This window comes from Adiantum capillus-veneris, chromosome 15 (genome assembly GCF_014529385.1).
Source record: "Adiantum capillus-veneris isolate H3 chromosome 15, ASM1452938v2, whole genome shotgun sequence".
NCBI classification, from domain to species: domain Eukaryota; kingdom Viridiplantae; phylum Streptophyta; class Polypodiopsida; order Polypodiales; family Pteridaceae; genus Adiantum; species Adiantum capillus-veneris.
Window position 1 is genome coordinate 130,418,476 of NC_140945.1, and position 18,941 is coordinate 130,437,416.

The window sequence follows — 18,941 nt, forward strand, 5'->3', positions numbered from 1 at the left end:
ATGTTGAGAATTACAAAGCTCGTTTAGTGGCCAAAGGTTTCAAGCAAGAATATGGTGTAGATTTCCAAAAAATCTTTTCTCCAGTGGTCAAGATGACGACACTAAGAATGTTGCTTGCTTTGGTTGCCACTGAAGATATGGAGCTTGATCAAATGAATGTCATTACAGCTTTCTTACATGGTGATCTCGAGGAAGAGATTTATATGTAGCAACAGGAAGGGTTTATGCTCAAGGCCAAGGAACATTTGGTCTGTAACCTTCTGAAAAGTGTCTATGTCTTGAAGCAATCGTCAGACAATGGTATCAAAAGTTTAATGCATTTCTTTGTTCCCTAGGCTATAAGCGCAGTAATGAGGATCCATGTCTTTTCGTGAAAAGACAACCAAATGGACAGCTTATTATGCTTATCCTTTATGTAGATGACATGCTTATTGCTGGTTATTCTAAGGACATTGCTGACTTGAAAACCAAGCTGAAAAGTCAATTCCACATGAAAGATTTGGGTGAAGCCAATCACATTTTGGGTATGCGCATTACTCGTGATCGTAAGAAGAGGTTGTTGTACCTTTCTCAAAAAGAGTATGTGCACAAGGTTCTTGATCATTTCAACATGCAGAAGGGGAAGGCCTTGAGTACTCCATTGCCTGCATATTTGAAACTTAGCAAGAACGATGGTGCCAAATCTGCTGAGGAAAAAGCTGCGATGGCTAAGGTTCCTTATGCTTCAGCTTGTGGTAGTCTCATGTATGCCATGGTGGCTACAAGACCTAACATTGCACATGCAGTGGGAGTTGTCACCAGATTTATGTCTAACCCTGGTAAAAAGCATTGGGATGCTGTCAAGTCGATTCTCGGATACTTGAGTGGCACTGCAGATACACAGTTATGCTATGGTCGTGGAGAGTCATCCATTCAGGGATTTGTAGACAGTGACTATGCAGGCTGTATTGAGAGTCGTAAATCAACAACAGGTTGGATTTACACATTTGCTGGTTCTGCTATTTCTTGGAGATCTGTTCTTCAAGATTGTACATCCATTTCTACCACAGAGGCAGAGTATGTTGCATTGAGTGAAGCATGCAAAGAAGCTATTTGGCTTGCTCTCCTAGTGAAAGATCTTGGATTGGAGCAGTGTACACCAGCTCTTCATTGTGATAGTCAGAGTGCTATTGCCTTGGCTAACAATCGAGTGTTTCATTCCAGAACAAAACACATTGACGTGCGTTATCACTTCAGTCGTGAATGCCTGGAAAACAAGAGCCATGATTTAGTGAAGATTCCTACGTCTGAGAACACAGCGGATGCACTCACTAAGAGTCTCTCCAACCATCAGTTTCAGCACTGTCGTGAGTTGATGGACGTTGGATGAAGAGTGGTTCTCTTCCATTCTTATAGTCTCCTACATTGGCCATCAAGTGGGAGAATGTTAGGTTTAATGGCCATGTGGCCGACCGCCCATCACTAACTGCCACTAACCCTAAGTGTACAGCTATACACTTGTGTGAGCCACTAACACTAAGTACAATGTGTATTGTGTCTTAGGGCATAAGATAAGAGAAGAAAGAAAGGGGGCACACAGTACATTGGCTCTCCCCCTTCAACCTGTGTGTGTGGCTATGGTGGTGTGTGTGTGTGTGAGTGAGTGAGTGCGTGCGTATTCTTCTTCTGTTGTGCTCCCAGCTCCTTCCCTTCAGTTGGCTTGACAAAGGGTGTTTTTTATTAGACTTTTGAGTCATTGTGTTACTTGTGAGAGGCTAGATCATGTGGGATATATGCATCCATAAAGTTAGGTAGAGAGACAACAAGGAGAGGAGCAAAAGAGACAGAAGGCTTTATTGGAGTCTTTAGCTACAAGCACCACTTCAAGTAGGATGAGTATGCAGAGTTTAGGGAGGATGGATAAGAGAACCATTCATGGTGTTAACATGACCATGACGATGCTAATTAAACAATAGAGATAGAGTAGAATGTAGATGCCAAACTATATGTTAGGAAATATGACGTAGCTAAGTAGATAATTGAGTAGATTACTTAATGGAGAGAGATAATTTTCGTATCTAGTGTGGAAACTCAGTCTGAACATAAGTTGTAAGCTTTATGGTGTAAAATATGTCTCCAAAGAGTTAGCATACTTCTGTTCAAGTAGGGGAATTAAGTGCGAGTTTACAGCTCCTTAAACCCCTGCACAAAATGGTGTTGCCAAACGAATGAATAGGACCATCCAAGAGAGGATTATGTCTATGCTAACACACGCTAATTTACCGCAACCATTTTGGACTGAAGCATTATACACTGCTGTGTATTTGATCAATAGATCACCACATGCTTCATTACAGTTTCGTGTACCTTTGGAGTTATGGTCAGGACATAAGTTGTCTTATGAAACACTCCGTACATTTGGCTGCGAAGCTTATGCACATGTACCCAAGGAGTTGCGTGCTAAGCTTGACCCTAAGTCCAGGAAATGCATCTTTATTGGCTATGGTGTAGATGGACAATTTGGCTATGGTTTATGGGATCTAGAAATTCGATCAGTAATCCGTAGCAGTGATATTGTCTTCAATGAGACCAAGATGCATAGGCAGCCAACAAAAGAGGTTGAATTCTGGAAAGTGACGTTTTCCGATATATCACCTCCTGCACATGTAGCTCCAAAGCCAATTACTACATAGTCTAGTACAAGCTCTGATCAGCCAAGGAGATCTCAAAGAGTCTCACATCCACCAGAATGGTTTGTTCCAAGCATGGACTTTGTGTTGCTGACAGATAGTGGTGAGCCTTCTTGTTACAAAGAGGCTATGCTAGCCAATGATAAGGTTCAGTGGGACTATGAAGAGGGAGCTATCCAGTATTGCAAAGAACAAAACATGGGAACTTTTTCCATTGCCAAAAGGTACGAAAGCTTTGCCTTGTAAATGGGTTTACAAGAAGAAGATTGCATCCAATGTTGAGAATTACAAAGCTCATTTAGTGGGCATAAGATAAGAGAAGAAAGAAAGGGGGCACACAGTACGTTGGCTCTCCCCCTTCAACCTGTGTGTGTGTGCATGTGTGTGTGTGTGTGTGTGTGTGTGTGTGTGTGTGTGTGTGTGTGTGTGTGTGTGTGTGTGTGTGTGTGTGTGTGTGTGTGTGAGTGCGTGCGTGTGTATTCTTCTTCCGTTGTGCTCCCAGCTCCTCCCCTTCAGTTGGATCATGCTTGTGAATGTGAAATTGCTCTTTTCTAGTTTTATTAGATGCTTTCCACCTCTATAATGGACACTCCCTATATAACATGAGTTCATGTGTATTTTAAAAATCGTTTTGTTGGCATGTTTAAATGAACTAAATAATAGGAGTTATTTTGTGAAAATGGAATATGAAAGCCCGCTCAAGGCGGTTCTTAGCATCTTTGTAGGGATCCTTGCTCCCTATTGCAAATTGATGTATTGTAGTGCATTTTAATATGGCATTTTCATATTAAATAGAGTTAAAATAAAATTAACCCCGAAGGTTGTCGAACTTGTTGAGTATGATGCCAATATGGAGGCATTAAAAAACTAAAAATAATTGCATAAACAAAGCATACTCGTTCAATACTACTTGCATGCATCAATTACTGAGTATCTTTGAAAACTTGTGCAATCACACTTGTCGATGATGGGTTGATGATGACTGTTGTTGATGTCATGGAGTTTAATTAACCTGCCTAGGAGCCATGCCCTAACAATCCCAAAATTTTGAACTAGAGGAAAGAATTCATGTTGTCTTCTTTAATAACTCATCGGCCTTGCCAAATATCTTGACCCTATAAGGCATAGGCCTTGCCTGTAATTGCCAATTGTTCGTGACGATTCTTGACAACTTTGGAGCAAGATCTATAACTTGAACTTTTGAAATCTTCTGAGAGACATCCTACAATATGAAAATATACATAAAGCTACAAAACTTGTAAACAACATGAATCTCAAACTCTTAAGATTTTGTGTGATTGATTCTCTTTGTCTGATGCCATGCATATGAGAAGCAGCGCTTTTTGTGTAAGGAAATTCAAGAAAGTTCTTTTTAGAGGATCTTGTCCTTGTCAATGTTTGTTATTGAGATGGAGTTTTGTTTTCCTTTGCATGCCGAATCCGCTCAATTGTGCCAAAATCGATGTTGGCAAGATTTCCCTTGGCCATCACACGTCCCAACTAAAAACAAATTGCACTGCCATACTCATTGGCGCTTGCTATAGGTTACAGCAATAATGTACATAAGCTGCACCTTCCTTGATTTGCTAACATATTCTTAACAAGCCTTGCCTTTCTGGTAGTGAATAACTTGATGTGAGTTATTTCCCCGATTCTTGACTCATAGACGATTTCTAAGAGAGGTCCACGAGCAAGTATTCCAATAAATTTCAAGGGGTTTGATGTGAAGCTCTATAGCCTGCAGAATTTTTGTTTTTGGATACTGAGATGCTACAAAATAATTGTGTATGTCAAAGCTTGGACAAGTTCTCTCTGATTGAATTGCCAATTTTTCGAACTGCCAAGCTCTAGATACTTGTCGTGGGCTATGGACCTTAACTAGAGACGGTACCCAAAATAGGCACCCCTCTTTTTGGCTTTTTTTTTTTTTTTTAATTAATGCTCTCTATTCTATAACAATGTCTGTTGTTGATATTCGCTCACCGTGCTCACCATCAGCGGTTCTATAGGCCTTCCACGCAATGACGAAAAACCTCACCCTCCGTAGCACGAGTTTACTGAGCCAAATTGTGCTCAATTTGGTGTTGCATCATCTGGTTGAGCTTTGCCCGCAAGGAGTGCTTCTAGCATAGCTAGGTCAAGCTTTCAAATCTTGTAGGCACGCATCCCACGCCCCTTAGGAATTTCCTTGGCATGGCCTCCATGGGGAAGAGAGAGAGAGAGAGAGAGAGAGAGAGAGAGAGAGAGAGAGAAGATGAAAGACCATTGAGAGACGAGGGAAGACAACCAAGAGAGGCTTCATGAAGAAAGCTTTACTCCCATCCACCGGGGTAGCTTCATGAGAGAGAGAGAGAGAGAGAGAGAGAGAGAGAGAGAGAGAGAGAGAGAAATAGAGAGAGAGAGAGAGAGAGAGAGAGAGCATGCATCGCATGCCAAGGTCGTGTACACCCATCCTTCTCCCCTCCTCCATGGCTACCTTGCTCCCTAAGCTCTAACACCAATATGAGATTAGAGGGGACTGGACCATGCAACTCTCCACCCAACCTCAGTATATGTAGACGCATCGCCTACTGAAATATAGCACTCCTTGATTGTATGTCCATTTTGGCCCTTGGCATGCCCGGTGTTGGGGGATATGGAGTTCAAAAGGCGAGCCGACATAGTGTCGAGCTGCTAGCTGTGGGAGAAAAGTGAAGGGGAAAACGCACAACACCGCATAGTAGAGTAGTAACCACTTTGAAATGGACATGAAGGACAAAAACAGTTGAAATTGATAGCAGGGACCATTAGGAAAGTTTTTTTGCTCTTTTTTGGGCCTTATAAGAGAATGATGATGTGGCACAACTTTCAAAAAGTGGGGACCATCAAAAAAAATTCAAATAAGATCAAAAATTGTCAGAGGGTGGATATTTAGAATCTACTCCTCAAATGCTATCTATTTATACATAGCATGCATGTATCACACATTGCCTTCATATAGATTCAGAAAAGGTGATTTCAAATTTCCATAATGGTATGGATTGAAGATATGAATATATAACAGATTTCTAGCTCAATACAAGGAGCCAAATCCCAAGGGGGTGGCTCATTACCAGAAAAACCTAGAATGCACAATACTTCCACCAAGGATAGATGAAAAATGTCCCTACAATAGCACAAGTTCCTAATTTCCATGTGTACTTGAAAGATTTAACCTCAAGAAATGCTTGGAATGACAAGGGTGAATAGATACTTGAAAAAAAAAACAATAAAAATAACAAATCAAAAGTGATTCCTCCTACACAAAGAAATGCCTAATTTAATGGTTAATGCCTAGGGCCAAAGTCTTACAAGGTGCAAGCTCCTTCATCCTCTTACAAGCAAGGAATACTATGCCAAATATGATCCCACACTATCTTATATGTGTTAAGGCTATCATTCGTATAGAAGGGCGTACTGTCAACACTAAACACAACTCCTTTATAACTAAACTTTGAGAAGAGCATAAAGCATGCATCTCCAATAGCTCGTATAATTACCATAAGCCTTTATTGTACCAAACAACTCACGTCACCTATGTGAAAGTTGCAACCAACACAACCTTGGATGCCATGGAGGAAATTGAAAACAAAGGCAAGGCTCAAGTCATTTCCCACTTGAAATATCTCTCCCGTAGTAAGAGCTCTCTCAAAGAAAATTTGGTTGATGACGTGATAAAGAAACAAAGAGAATAGCATACTAATCTGGCAAGCATCTAAGCTACAAAATGAGCAAAGTCATTGTCCCAAATCTTCAAGTCATAGTAAACTTTGTGTTAAGGGCTGAAGATACTAGGCATGTGCTCAAGCTAAATAATTGAGCTAATTAAATGTATGAATCATGATGGAATATGTGAGCATAAGGATTGAGTTCTATAATTCTATAAATCAATTGAGCAGTATAGAGCCTGGCACCCATGCACATGTTCTCTATAAATTGAGTGAAGAAAGCTCCGTCTGAAAAACCCTTTAGAAGTCCTGGCAGTTTGTGAAGCTACAATTTTATGTTTCCATTGCATACTAATTCCTAAAAATCCCATTGCTTGATCTTCTTGCACCAACTTTATGGTTCATGATGCATTTGCAAGCATATATGATGTTCATATGTTTGACACATGCATTACACCCCTTTTGTGTTCCACCTATATATTATCGTATCAACAATGGTGGTGGTGACCACCGACATCCACCTTCACGTGAAAGTAGTTGCCCAAACTATCATCATCCTGCTTCAACTATAGTTCATCATTATACTCTTCTCACATCTTCTCCTATGAGCCAATACATATAAATATGCCAAAGGCATTTTTTCTCCTTCGATCATCTAGGTACTAAGACCTTAACTTAAGTTTTTCATCTAGCCTACTCAATAAGTCCAAAACCTTACCCAGACTACATAATAGAAGTACCATTGAAGGCTCACTTATAGCACTGAGCTTTAATAACAAGCACCAACAAGCTTCCATTTAGTGTAAGTAGCAACTCCCATGGAAAATTCAAATTATTAACTATCGGTAAGCGTTCTTGAAATCTTTTGACACTTGGGTGCTACTAATACTTCCTTTCCTCACAATAACTTCTTTATATATTTAATTATATGGGTAAGAAAGGCGTTTACTCATAGAACTCCACTGATGATCATTTAGCCATGATTTTTGGCAAATTAGATTGACCCAGAAAAAACTATCATAAGCACTGTCATTAGGTTTTCCCAATTTGGAAATGTTAGTAAACGAGCCATTTCATTGCAGAGAATTGCCCTGCCTTGATCAAAGAAATTATGCCCTACAGTGTATTTTCAAGCATTTAAAGTAGTGTAACCCTAATGTGCATCCAAACACACGATGTGAAATCACAAAAATTAGTAAACTAGTTAGACAAGTGAATAAGCACACGAGACAAAAAAGAGCTAAATATGTGACTGGGAAAATATGTGAAGCAAAGATAATGAATAGATTACGTACTAAATGCAGGATGGATTAAATCTTTCTATCTATGGGCAAACACATAATAATAATTAATGCTATCCCCCATATCAAAGGGTTAATCCACATGTTCCTCCGAGAGTACCTATGATTTCTTGCAAGAGATGCATACTAACTCGGTACACCCACAAACCCACCACAAAGGCATATTGGCCAAGTTGTATGCCTAACAACATGCCACAAGGTAAACTTGCTTAACATGGACACCTTGCCCATAACTTAAGAAGAAAATAAATGTATTTGAATTATGGGTCAAGTTTTGATTTGCTCGATAGAATCGAGATTACAAGTTCAAATATCTGCATTTATTTACAAGCATCCCAGGTCTTCATTTGGTGCTTGCAAACAAGCAAAATGAGAGAAGTACTACAATACACATTCAATGCATTCAAAGAACCACATCCATTTTGGCTGTGCATTCCCACTTCCCTATTCTCTTCAAATACGTTTTTTGCTAGTGCAGAGTAGGAGAGGAGCGCAAAAGTGGAAGCCAAAGCTGCTAGCAGGGCATTCAAGAAGAGCTTGGTTGTGCCAAAAAAAGGATAATGTTCTGGGTTGCTCATAACCAGAACCGTGCCAACAGGATGCACTCTCCTCCACAAGACCAATCTCCAGAAGTACACTGGTATGTGAAAGAGAAGTGAGTAGTTGCGACTACATGGCAATCAAAAACATACATTATCTCAAACAACTAACCTTGTAAATCTCGTAACAAAAAATTTTAAAAACGAAAACGAGTGCATCCAGTTTTGAGGAAAACAGTGAACCCGTCCAGCTATACAAAGGGCGATGGAATATGTTTGCACCAACTTATGAAGCTCCTCCACTATTGCACTATACAAGCTATCCCTTTTTAATGAAGGCTAAGGAGCTTTATCCTGCACCTTCTCCAGCACCCATGAAATGCTTCAGAAAACTGGAGGATTAATCAAAACCCTCGCGCACGTTGTAACATTCTGAAAGGAGAAAGCGTGACAAAACTAATCCTTGACGCTCGACTCCTCATCCTCCTCAACCTTGAAGAATGTGTAAGACAAAATCAAATTGTTTATGTTGTCCATCTTCGGATCTGTTGCAAACTCTGGATCAATGTAGAAAAACACCTGAGTATGCCAACAAGAAATAATCAACGTCTGTGCCAAGACCAAATGTACGATGACATCACAGAGCTTCATCATAGAACTTACAGGCATGTCGATTTTCTCCCCCGGTAGGAGCCTCTGCTCCTCAAAACAAAAGCATTGAATTTTGTTGAAATAGGGAGCAGCCTGGGAATAAAATGAACTCAAATCAAGTTTACTTCTCAGTACTGCAAAACACAAAATCAAGAACCAACATAATTTTAATAAACCCCTGCCATTGAAAGGGAGGGTAAACCATCCCACACAACCACTTCTTCAGATAGAGAAGTTCTTTATCAAACTTCTCCAGGTTACCATTCAAGTGAAAACAATCTGACTGCTGAGGAGGAGACTGGGCCACTTAAATGAATAGTAGGTTTCTTTCACATCTGAGAAGCCTTTTGCAGAATTGCACAACTTGCCCACCATCTCTACACACACACGTGTGCACTCTTAAGACAAACATGGTAGGCACATGTGCAATTTGAGGAGCTTCTCTACTTCTTGTTTGGATAGTTGTGAGCCAAATCATTAGGCACTCCCCACGCCCCCGGGGGCATTTTTTTAATCCCATTCCCTATTCTTGCCCGTTCCACATTTCCAGAACCATGCTACCCATTCCATGTGGTTATGGTCTATAAAGCTACACAACTTCGAAGTTTGCACTAATGTATTGCTTGCATTATGGGGGTGGCTATCACTCTCTCCCTGTCTCCCTTTTGTTGGCGCCCCTCTGTCCTTGCCTGCTTTTTTCTTTTTTTCCAGAAAAGGCAAGTCTGTATTTCTGAGTACTGTGGGTCCTTGAGCATCCTCAGCCTGTCCTCAAGGAGTCGTACCAACCAAAACACATGTACAAGGACTCCAAGCTCGTCCAATCCCGATTGTATACTTTAAAAAATACATGTTATCCCGAGCATGCAATGCAGAAGGCCACTGCCACTCCCCTAGATTGATCTCCCCTTCCATATCCATAACCGCTAGGATGATTGTCACGTGCACATGGCCCGGTGTGCCACATGGACATGCTTCATCGACATCGAGTGTTTAGAATCCTAGGAGGATTAGTACCAGCAATTTTGTGAGCCTGTTCGCAGGACCTGCATGTCCGGACAAGTCCATTAGATTAGGTTTTCCAATTTATGAACCCTCTTGCATAAATGGTTGTACACGCGTTCTGACAAATGTTATTACATTACCGTGGGCATCTAGCATGAAGTGCATGTAGTTCTAGGTTAGAGGAATCCAACGAGCCATTCCCCGCATCGATCGGTCTCTAGGGTGGGTAGATGCGCAACAGTTTCACCTGACTTACACCCCTTGACCTAACTTATTAATGAATCAATTTATTGATTCGCTTGTTGGGTCTCGAGGACATTTTGCCCTATGTAACCCCTAGCACATAAATAAGTGAATATTCTTATCTAAAAAGGGAGGTAGGCTATTGTTTGTGGCAGATTGAGGAAGCGTTGGAACCTTAGAGAGCTTGGCATCTTGGGAGAAGACAGATTCAGCCCAGCGTTTCGCCAAGATCAGCCAGAGTTTTCCATTCTCAGCCCTAGCACTGCATTCAGCCTGCAAATCAGCCAGCGTTTTCAGCTTTTCAGCCCTTTCCCTCGCGGAAAGTGCAAGATCTGCTGACGCCAACCGCCCCAGATGCGGTCCGGTACTTCGGCAACCCATTGAGCCTTCCCTCGGCCATTCCCTTGCCACCATCGAGTGCTCCATTGTTGTCCATCATCAGCATCGTCGAGATCTGCGTTTTCAGCCCTTCATTCCTCTCACATCGGGAGCACAATTCAGCCCCGGCCCCCAAATGTTCCCCTTGGTGGCCGTCCACAATCCTGCATCGAGACGGATCCAAAGGTGCATCAAATCAGCCCTGGAGGTGCCTCATCTTGAGGAGCTACCGTGGCCACAATCATCATTTAAGTCAGTAGAGTCTGGACTTGAGGTATTGCATGTGTGTATATTCCATTTACGCAATCGAAAGCAAATACCACATTGGCAACGGAGTGGGGGGCCCTTGAGAGGGTTGGTTGGGACCCCATCGGGTGTCGCTCTCCTCTTCTCTCCCCTTCTCTCTCCCTCTACACATCTCTACTGCATTCTTTAATCCCCTCTCTTCAAGGAAAGGTAAAACGAACCATCATTCAAGCTAAAAGGAATCACTAACGCAAGGAAGGAAAGGAAAGGATTTTTGGAAGTGTAAAACCTAGATCTTCACCATTTCAATTCCGCAGGGCTTTGAAGATTTTGCACTAATCTGCTAATCCCCAAAAAGTTTTTTCTCGTGTTTTTGGTTGTGTTGGCAACCATTCGGTGGATACTCCTCCCTCTCTTAGAACAGCAGGCCTACCGTTGTGTGTAGGACCGTGCGCCTTGACGAAAAATAGCAACCAATTGTATACTGGGTGTTGCATGCGGGGTGCGTCGACGAGGGGGTAGATAGTCTCCCGAAGGTTAGTTTGCGAACTTCCTTGAACCAAGAGGAGAAAGCCTTGCATGGTCAAGACTTGTAGCAGTATGGAGACCTCCACCAATCAAGAAGGCAAGCAAGTTCCACCTGCAATCCTCCCAAGAGCCCTCCCCCTACCCCTTCCTCTTTGCCACCAAATCCCATGGATGCTATGATGCAGACGATGATGATGATGCGGCAAGAGAAGTTACATCAACAAGAGAGTGTGAATAGGCAACAAGAGAGACACATCGATTGGTGGCCAAAGCCAAGACTCGTAGATGGGAGTGCGAGGCAGATGCCGAGGCCCCAAGGCACGAAAGGCAAACCATGCATGATCTCATCACCGCTTTGGCAGTGCGATCCAATATCACTTCTTCGGAGGCCGATTATGAAAAGCTTGCCAAGACCATCGCGAAGGCGACCAATGCTACATGGCCGACCAATGAACCAATTCCCAAGAAGATCACGTTCAATAAGTATGATGGTAATATGGATGCTATTCTTGGTTGCATCAACTTACATCCTATTTTGCGGTTGTGAAAAAGTATCATAATAACAAAGTTCTCTTGGCTTCAATGCATCTCATAAGTGATGCTATCACTTAGAAGGATGAGTGGATGGAGAAAGAGGAGGCCCACAAGGCGGCCTATGCCGAGTCTCTCCTCCTCTCTCCAGCTTAGTTAGGAGGAGTTCGAGGAGGATCTCAAGACTCGCTTCATACCTCCACAATACCTAAAGTGATTAAAAGAGGACTTTCGGGCTGTCTCAACAAGGTAAACCTGTGATGTCGAATGCTAACCGTATGTCACAGTTACGTGGGCAATTGAGAAAATCGGTTGGAGGCTTCTCTCTTTGGATTGGACCACTTTATCAAGTTTGACGTGGAAGCCAGTGATCCAAAGACATTGCAAGAGGTGATACCCTTGGCTCAACTCCAAGAGATGAAGCACAACAAGAATAAGCTCAAGACCGCCAACGGTAATGGTAATTCTTCCACTCATGACTCATCTAAGGACAAGGACAAGAATTCTAATGGGAATGGTAACAATAAAAAAAAAACTCTTCCAATTCTTCTTCTCAATCTAATTCTTCTTCTCGATCTAATTCTCCATCTCAATCTCAATCTAAGGGAGATAAAGCTAAGGATAAGGCTAAAGTAAAATCTGATAAGCCTCAACTCACACCTGATGAAAAGATTGCTCAAGGAGTTTTAGGTGGTCAATCAAGTAGAGAAGAACAAGCATTGTATGCAAAGGAAACTAGGTGCTTCCATTGTTCAGTCATAGGTCACATGAAAAAAGGAGTGTCCTAAGAAAGAATCTCAAAAGGAAACCTCTATTCCGTCAACTTCTGACTCTACCCCTCAAGTGAATGCTATGAGTGTGGTAGAGCAAGAAGCTAAGCAGGCAGGGACTTTCGAAGAGGATGAACTCATAAAATCTTATGGACATGTTAATGGTCAAAGGGTTGTTGTGTTATTTAATTCTGGAAGTTCTCATGATGTCATAAGTGAATCTCTTGTGAAACGTGCATGTCTTGAAACTTCTCCTATCCCCACCCTCCCGGTGCAAGGGTTTTCAAAGACATGGACGCTTCAATCTTTCAAGAATGTGATAATGTCAAGTTGATCATTCAACAAACCCAATCACTCATCGTGTCACGTGACACATCCCAACCCTATGTGTCCGTGGACAAGCTACACCACAGCAAGGTTCAGTCAGTTCAATCAAGTCTAGATTAGAAGTGATCTGGCACTTTTGTGAGTCTATTCGTAGACCGTGCATGCCCAATCACTTAGCATAGATGCATATCCTCCGGTTGCACACAGCATGATCATCGGAATTCCCATCAGAATCCATTAGCATCAGTTAGGGGAATTTTCCAGTGCATTTAGCCTATTTTCCTATTTATTGGGATTTTCACTTATTATTTTTAAGTGACTTTCCAACAAAAGTAAGTAGGGCAATTTTGCTAAGTTAATATATAAGCAAACCCAAGTTAGCACTTTCTGGCAGAAGAGGCAGCAGGAGCACCTTGCTCAACAGGCAACTTCTCAGCAAGACCAACCCCCGCGACTACTCTGGCGTTTTCTCCACAGAAGACCTAGCGTTTTTGCATCAGATCAGCCTTGACGATTTGTGCACAGCAAATCAGCCCCGGCGTCATCACGACACAGCAGATCAGCCTAGCGTTTTTGCATTTGCAGAACCCCGGCGACATTGCATTTGCAGAACCCCGGCGACAGAAGGACCAATTTCAGCCCCTGGCGTTTTTGGATTTCAGCAGCAATTTAAGACCGGCATCATTCACCTAAAGTGTAGCAGATTCAGCCCGTAAAGACCATCAGTTTTCAGCCCTAAGAAACCTCATTTTTCAGCCAAGAAAACGCAGCCAAAACAGTCATTTTCAGCCACCGAAACAGTCCCGAAATTCAGCGATTAGAAGATCTCAGATTTCAGCCATCGTCGTCGTCGTCGTCGTCGTCGTCATCGTCATCGGCATAGACCAAGTTGCATAGTCCATTGCATACGCATTGTACACCTTTGTGCAATCAAAGAATAGACCACTCTCGCGGACGAGAGTGGGGCCTTTGGAGGAGGGTTTTACAACCTCTCGGGTGTCGTATCTCTTCTCTCTCCTTCTCTTAGTCTCATTCACTTGCACGCACAATCCACTCACTTTGTTCATGACCACAGCACTCTACAGACGGAAAGCTCTCTCTTTCCCTAAGAACTAAAAGGAACCTTGAGCAATAAAGATCACTAATCTTGAGAAAATACAACATTCATTCCGCTGCACCTAACACATCGTTCTGTAGTCTCTAAACTTGCAGGATGTGACATCATTTTGGGCATTACGTGGTTTCGCAGGTTCAAGACCATTATTGATTGGGAAAAGCTCACGTTTCTCATCAAAGATAATGTGCCGCAATCCGACCTCATTCAAGGCGAGAGGGGTATTCCCATCCTCCCTCTCATCTCTCACGTCTAGGAAAACAGGGAGCTACGTCCAAGACCCCAAGCAGCGGTCGTCTATGTCAACCCCACATCAAGGAACTCGGGTATTCTTAGCAGGTATAGTGAACGATTTCTCATGGTCAATTTTGTGCTTGCCCACGTGTGGGGGAGCAAGAGAGAGAGCCCACTTGCTGTCCTATGCAATGAGAGTGAAGGAGAAGGGGAGAGTGGCGCAGATGAAGCTTGCGCAGGGAAAACGTGAGAGAGAGAGAGAGAGAGAGAGAGAGAGAGAGAGAGAGAGAGAGAGCTCGTAGAATTTTTGGGAAAAGCCACGCTGTGTTTTATTTGGGCTTCACCTTTGAGTATATGAGTAAGTGACTAGGGGGCCATTCACACTTGGGCCCCCTCACTTATAAGTCTTTTAACTTATAAGTTAGTAAGTACAAGGCACTTAGGCCTTTATTCCCTAACAACCTCCCACCTAAAGGCAATGTACCTTGGGAGATCAAAGAATCAACTAACTATAATACATCAGCTGATCATGCACTTACTCATCCAACACCCATCATCTGTCGGCAATATGCAAACCGCTCTGCTGGAAGACTCTTGGTCAAAAGATCTGCAGGGTTGTCATCTGTGTGCACCTTGACAAGTGTAATGCTCTTGTCATCAAGCACACTCCTGATAAAATGATACTTCACCTCTATGTGCTTTGTCTTGGCATGAAAAACAGGATTCCTTGCAAGCATAATAGCACTCTGACTATCACAATGTAGCACAGGAACCGGTGACTTAATGCCAAGCTCTTCTACCAAACGCATGAGCCACAAGGCTTCTTTGCATGCCTCAGTGGCAGCCACATACTCAGCCTCAGTGGTAGACAAAGCAACACATTTTTGCAGTCTAGAAATCCAAGAAACTGCACCTCCTGTGAATGTAAACACATATCCAGAGGTAGACTTCCTGCAATCTGGATGTCCACCAAAATCTGCATCTGTAAAGCCATGCACAGATGTCTCACTCTTCCCAAAACAAATGCACAAGTCTTTAGTGCCTTTCAAGTATCTCAAGATACACTTCACTGCTTCCCAATGCTTTTTGCCAGGATTGCTCATGTACCTGCTTACCACTCCCACCGCAAATGCAATGTCCGGACGTGTAGCAACCATAGCATACATCAAACTGCCAACGGCTGATGCATAAGGAATCTTGGCCATTTCAGCCCGCATATCATCTGTGTTTGGGCAGTCATGTGCAATCAGTTTTACATATGGAGGCAGCGGAGTACTAAGTGCCTTTCCCCCATCCATATGAAAACGATGTAGCACCTTATTAACATAATCTCGTTGAGATAGATACAGACGCCTGTTGGGTCTATCTCGAGAGATACGCATGCCCAAAATATGATTAGCATCACCAAGATCCTTCATGTCAAAGCGATTCTTTAAGCTTTGATGTAATGCATCCAGCTCCGTGACATTTTTACCCCCAATAAGCATGTCATCAACATACAAAATCAGCAATAGAAGAGATCCATCACTTGCCGTTTTGATATACAAACAGCGATCAGAATTACTTCTTTTGTATCCTTGAGACCTCATGAATGTATCAAACTTGTGATACCATGCACGGGGAGACTGTTTCAAACCATACAAGCTCTTCAAGAGTCTACATACTTTCTTCTCTTGCCCCTTTGACACAAAACCTTCTGGCTGCATCATATAGATCATCTCAAGCAAATCGCCATGCAAAAACGCTGTTTTGACATCCATTTGCTTTAACTCCATATCTTCAGAAGCAACCAGGCCTAAAACAAGACGTAATGTGGCAAGCTTTACAACAGGAGAAAAAATCTCATCAAAATCAACACCATGCTTTTGCTTGTACCCTTTAGCAACCAAACGTGCCTTGTACTTAGAAGAAGTATCAAATGTGACCTTGGTCTTGTAAACCCATTTACATGGCAGAGCCTTATGCCCTTTAGGCAAATCAACCAAGTCCCATGTATGGTTTTTCTCCAAAGACTGCATTTCCGAAACCATTGCTTTGAACCATTTCTTACTGTCTTCCCGTTGCATAGCCTCTTTATAGCAAGACGGCTCACCACAATCAGTAAGCATGACATAGTCCAAAGACGGTTCATATCTATCGGGGGGCCTTGTCACCCGAGTAGACCTACGCACCCAATGATCCATAACAGGTGGATTTTCAGCCTGTAAACCATCAAAAAAAACAGGCTGTTCAGCCGGTTGCATCGCAACAACGGGCGGTCTAGGAGCATCAACCTGTTCCCCTACCTGTGGTGCATCAATGGCAACTTGTTGGGGCTGATTTTCAGCAGCTAATGGCTGATTTTCAGCACCATTTTCAGCATGTAAAGGCTGCTGAACATTGGGCCTTCTTGGCTGTCCATATGTAACATCTTCACGAAAAACAACCCGGCGCACTTCCTCGACCTTTGTGGGCTGTTTGTGCATGCAATTCTCATTGAAGATGACATCATTGCTGCGTATGATTTTCCGTAATGCGGGATCCCATAATCTATACCCCATTTCACCATCCTCACCATATCCTAGGAAAATGCATTTATGAGACTTTGGTTCTAGTTTGGTGCGCAGTTCACTCCGGATGTGAACATAGGCCTCACAACCAAACACTCTTAAATGTGCATATGAGGGTGGCTTGCCAGACCACACCTCCTCAGGCACCTTTCCACCCAAAGCCTTGCTAGGTGAGCGATTAATCAAGTGAATAGCTGTTTGCACAGCTTCTGCCCAAAAACCATGAGGTAATGCAGCATGTGACAGCATACTCTGAACTTTCTCTTGGATAGTCCGGTTCAATCTCTCTGCAACTCCATTCTGAGAGGGATTAAAAGGAGCCGTGAGCTCTCTTTTAATACCTTTAGTAGCACAAAAGTCAATAAATGCTTTTGATACATACTCCCCCCCATTGTCTGAGCGCAAAGACCTAAGCTTCTTGTCAGTTTGATTCTCAACAAACGCAAGAAACTTCTTGAAAGTATCCAAAACATCGCTTTTAGCACGTATTGGATACACCCACACTTTACGTGTAGTATCATCGATAAACGAGACAAAATATTTCTTTCCCCCTAAGGACAACTGTGGCATTTCACATACATCGGAATGCACTAAGTCTAATCTGTCAGACTTCAAAGAAAGAGACCTTTTGTGCGGTGTTTGACTGTGCTTACCATAAATACAGTGCTCACAATGAGAAAAATCAGCATACCTCAAACACGGCAAATAACCACAACGAGACAGAGTTTCCATTCCTCTCTTACTCATGTGTCCCAACCGGCCATGCCACAAAGAAACACTTGGCTGCTCGGTTACGGCGACAACATGGTCACGCACACTAGATACATGCAAAGGATACAAAGTGTCCGATTTACAACCCTTGGCTACAATCCGGGCCCCTTTACAAATTTTCCACTTGCTATCACCAAAAGTGGTGTGATAGCCTGCATCATCTAGCTGCCCTGTACTAATCAAACTCTTCTTGAGTTGTGGCACATGGCGCACTTTGTGCAAAACAAAAGTCATACCATCAGCAAAGGAAAACTGGACACTGCCAATACCTGCAATGTCACATGCATAGTTGTCTCCCAAATAAACAGTGCCATGCACCTCACCTGAGTACTGTGTAAACCAATCCCTATGAGGTGTTACATGAAAGGAGGCACCTGAATCAAGAATCCAAGTATGCATGTCCACATCAGAACCCATAGCAAGGGTATGTGCATCCACAGAAGAGGCATTGAGTACATCAGTGCTGCTGTCACTGTCACAACTACTAGCAACATTGATTTCCTCAATCAACACAGTGCTCTTCTTGGCATTTCCCTTGTCCTTTGCATCAGTTTCAGCACCCTTGTTCTTCTCTTTCTTCCACTCATAGCATTCCCGTTTATAATGCCCTTTCTTTCCACAATGATGACACACAACATCTTTCCTACGAGATTTGCTGCGTGCCCTGTCCTTACTGTCAGATTTCTCCCTCTGTTGAGACCTGCCCCTCAAGTGCAATGCATTAGAAGACCCACCTGTGGTGTTCTTCCTGTTCATCTCTTCCATCAAGAGAGAACTCTCTACATCTGCATACTTAAGTGACGCACTTGAGTTACTAAGAGCTGTCGGGAATACATCCCAACTCTCGGGCAATGTGCATAGCAGAAAAGTAGCTTTGAACTCCTCATCAATCGTGAATTTCGGCTCTGTCAGTTGGCTGAAAATAGAATTGAATTCATTGAGGTGCACTGACATGTGCGTGCCCTCCTTCATGCGGAGATCCATAAGCTTCTTAAGCCAATACACTTTACTGGCAGCACTCTGCTGTGCATACAACTCGTCTAAACGCTTCCACATGCCCCATGCTGTCTGCTCATTCTCTACATTGAAGAGTAAATTGTCAGACACCGAAAGCATGATCGTGGAGCGAGCCAACTCGTCCACTTCTTCCCATTCCATATCAACCGGTTTCACACCCTGTAACTTAATAGGTTTCGCCTGTTTCTTCTGCAACATCACATTATAACATTGCTTCTTCCATATAGCAAAGTTATGGGCACCTTCAAGCTTGCGAATGTGCAACAAAGCCACTTTCACTGCTAGAAGCCATTCTGAGTGATTGCAAACACTGAAACCCTGTTTTGCCGACCTAAACACGCCCAAATGTGCGCAATCGGGCAAGAAACAGCTTGCTGTTACAGAA

General features: G+C 42.8%; 1 protein-coding gene across 1 annotated transcript in view; it reads right to left on the reverse strand.

The window, feature by feature from the left end:
- Positions 1-8,375: 8,375 nt before the first annotated feature.
- The window catches only part of LOC147441495 (cytochrome c oxidase assembly protein COX11, mitochondrial-like), a 48,079-nt gene continuing 37,513 nt past the window's right edge, over positions 8,376-18,941 (reverse strand). Inside the window, exons 6-7 of the mRNA XM_086483128.1 lie at positions 8,859-8,939; positions 8,376-8,774 (exon numbers count right to left, since the gene is read on the reverse strand). Coding sequence (XP_086339254.1) covers positions 8,652-8,774; positions 8,859-8,939 — 204 coding nt within the window. The 3' untranslated portion in view covers positions 8,376-8,651. The remainder of the gene's footprint in view (positions 8,775-8,858; positions 8,940-18,941) is intronic.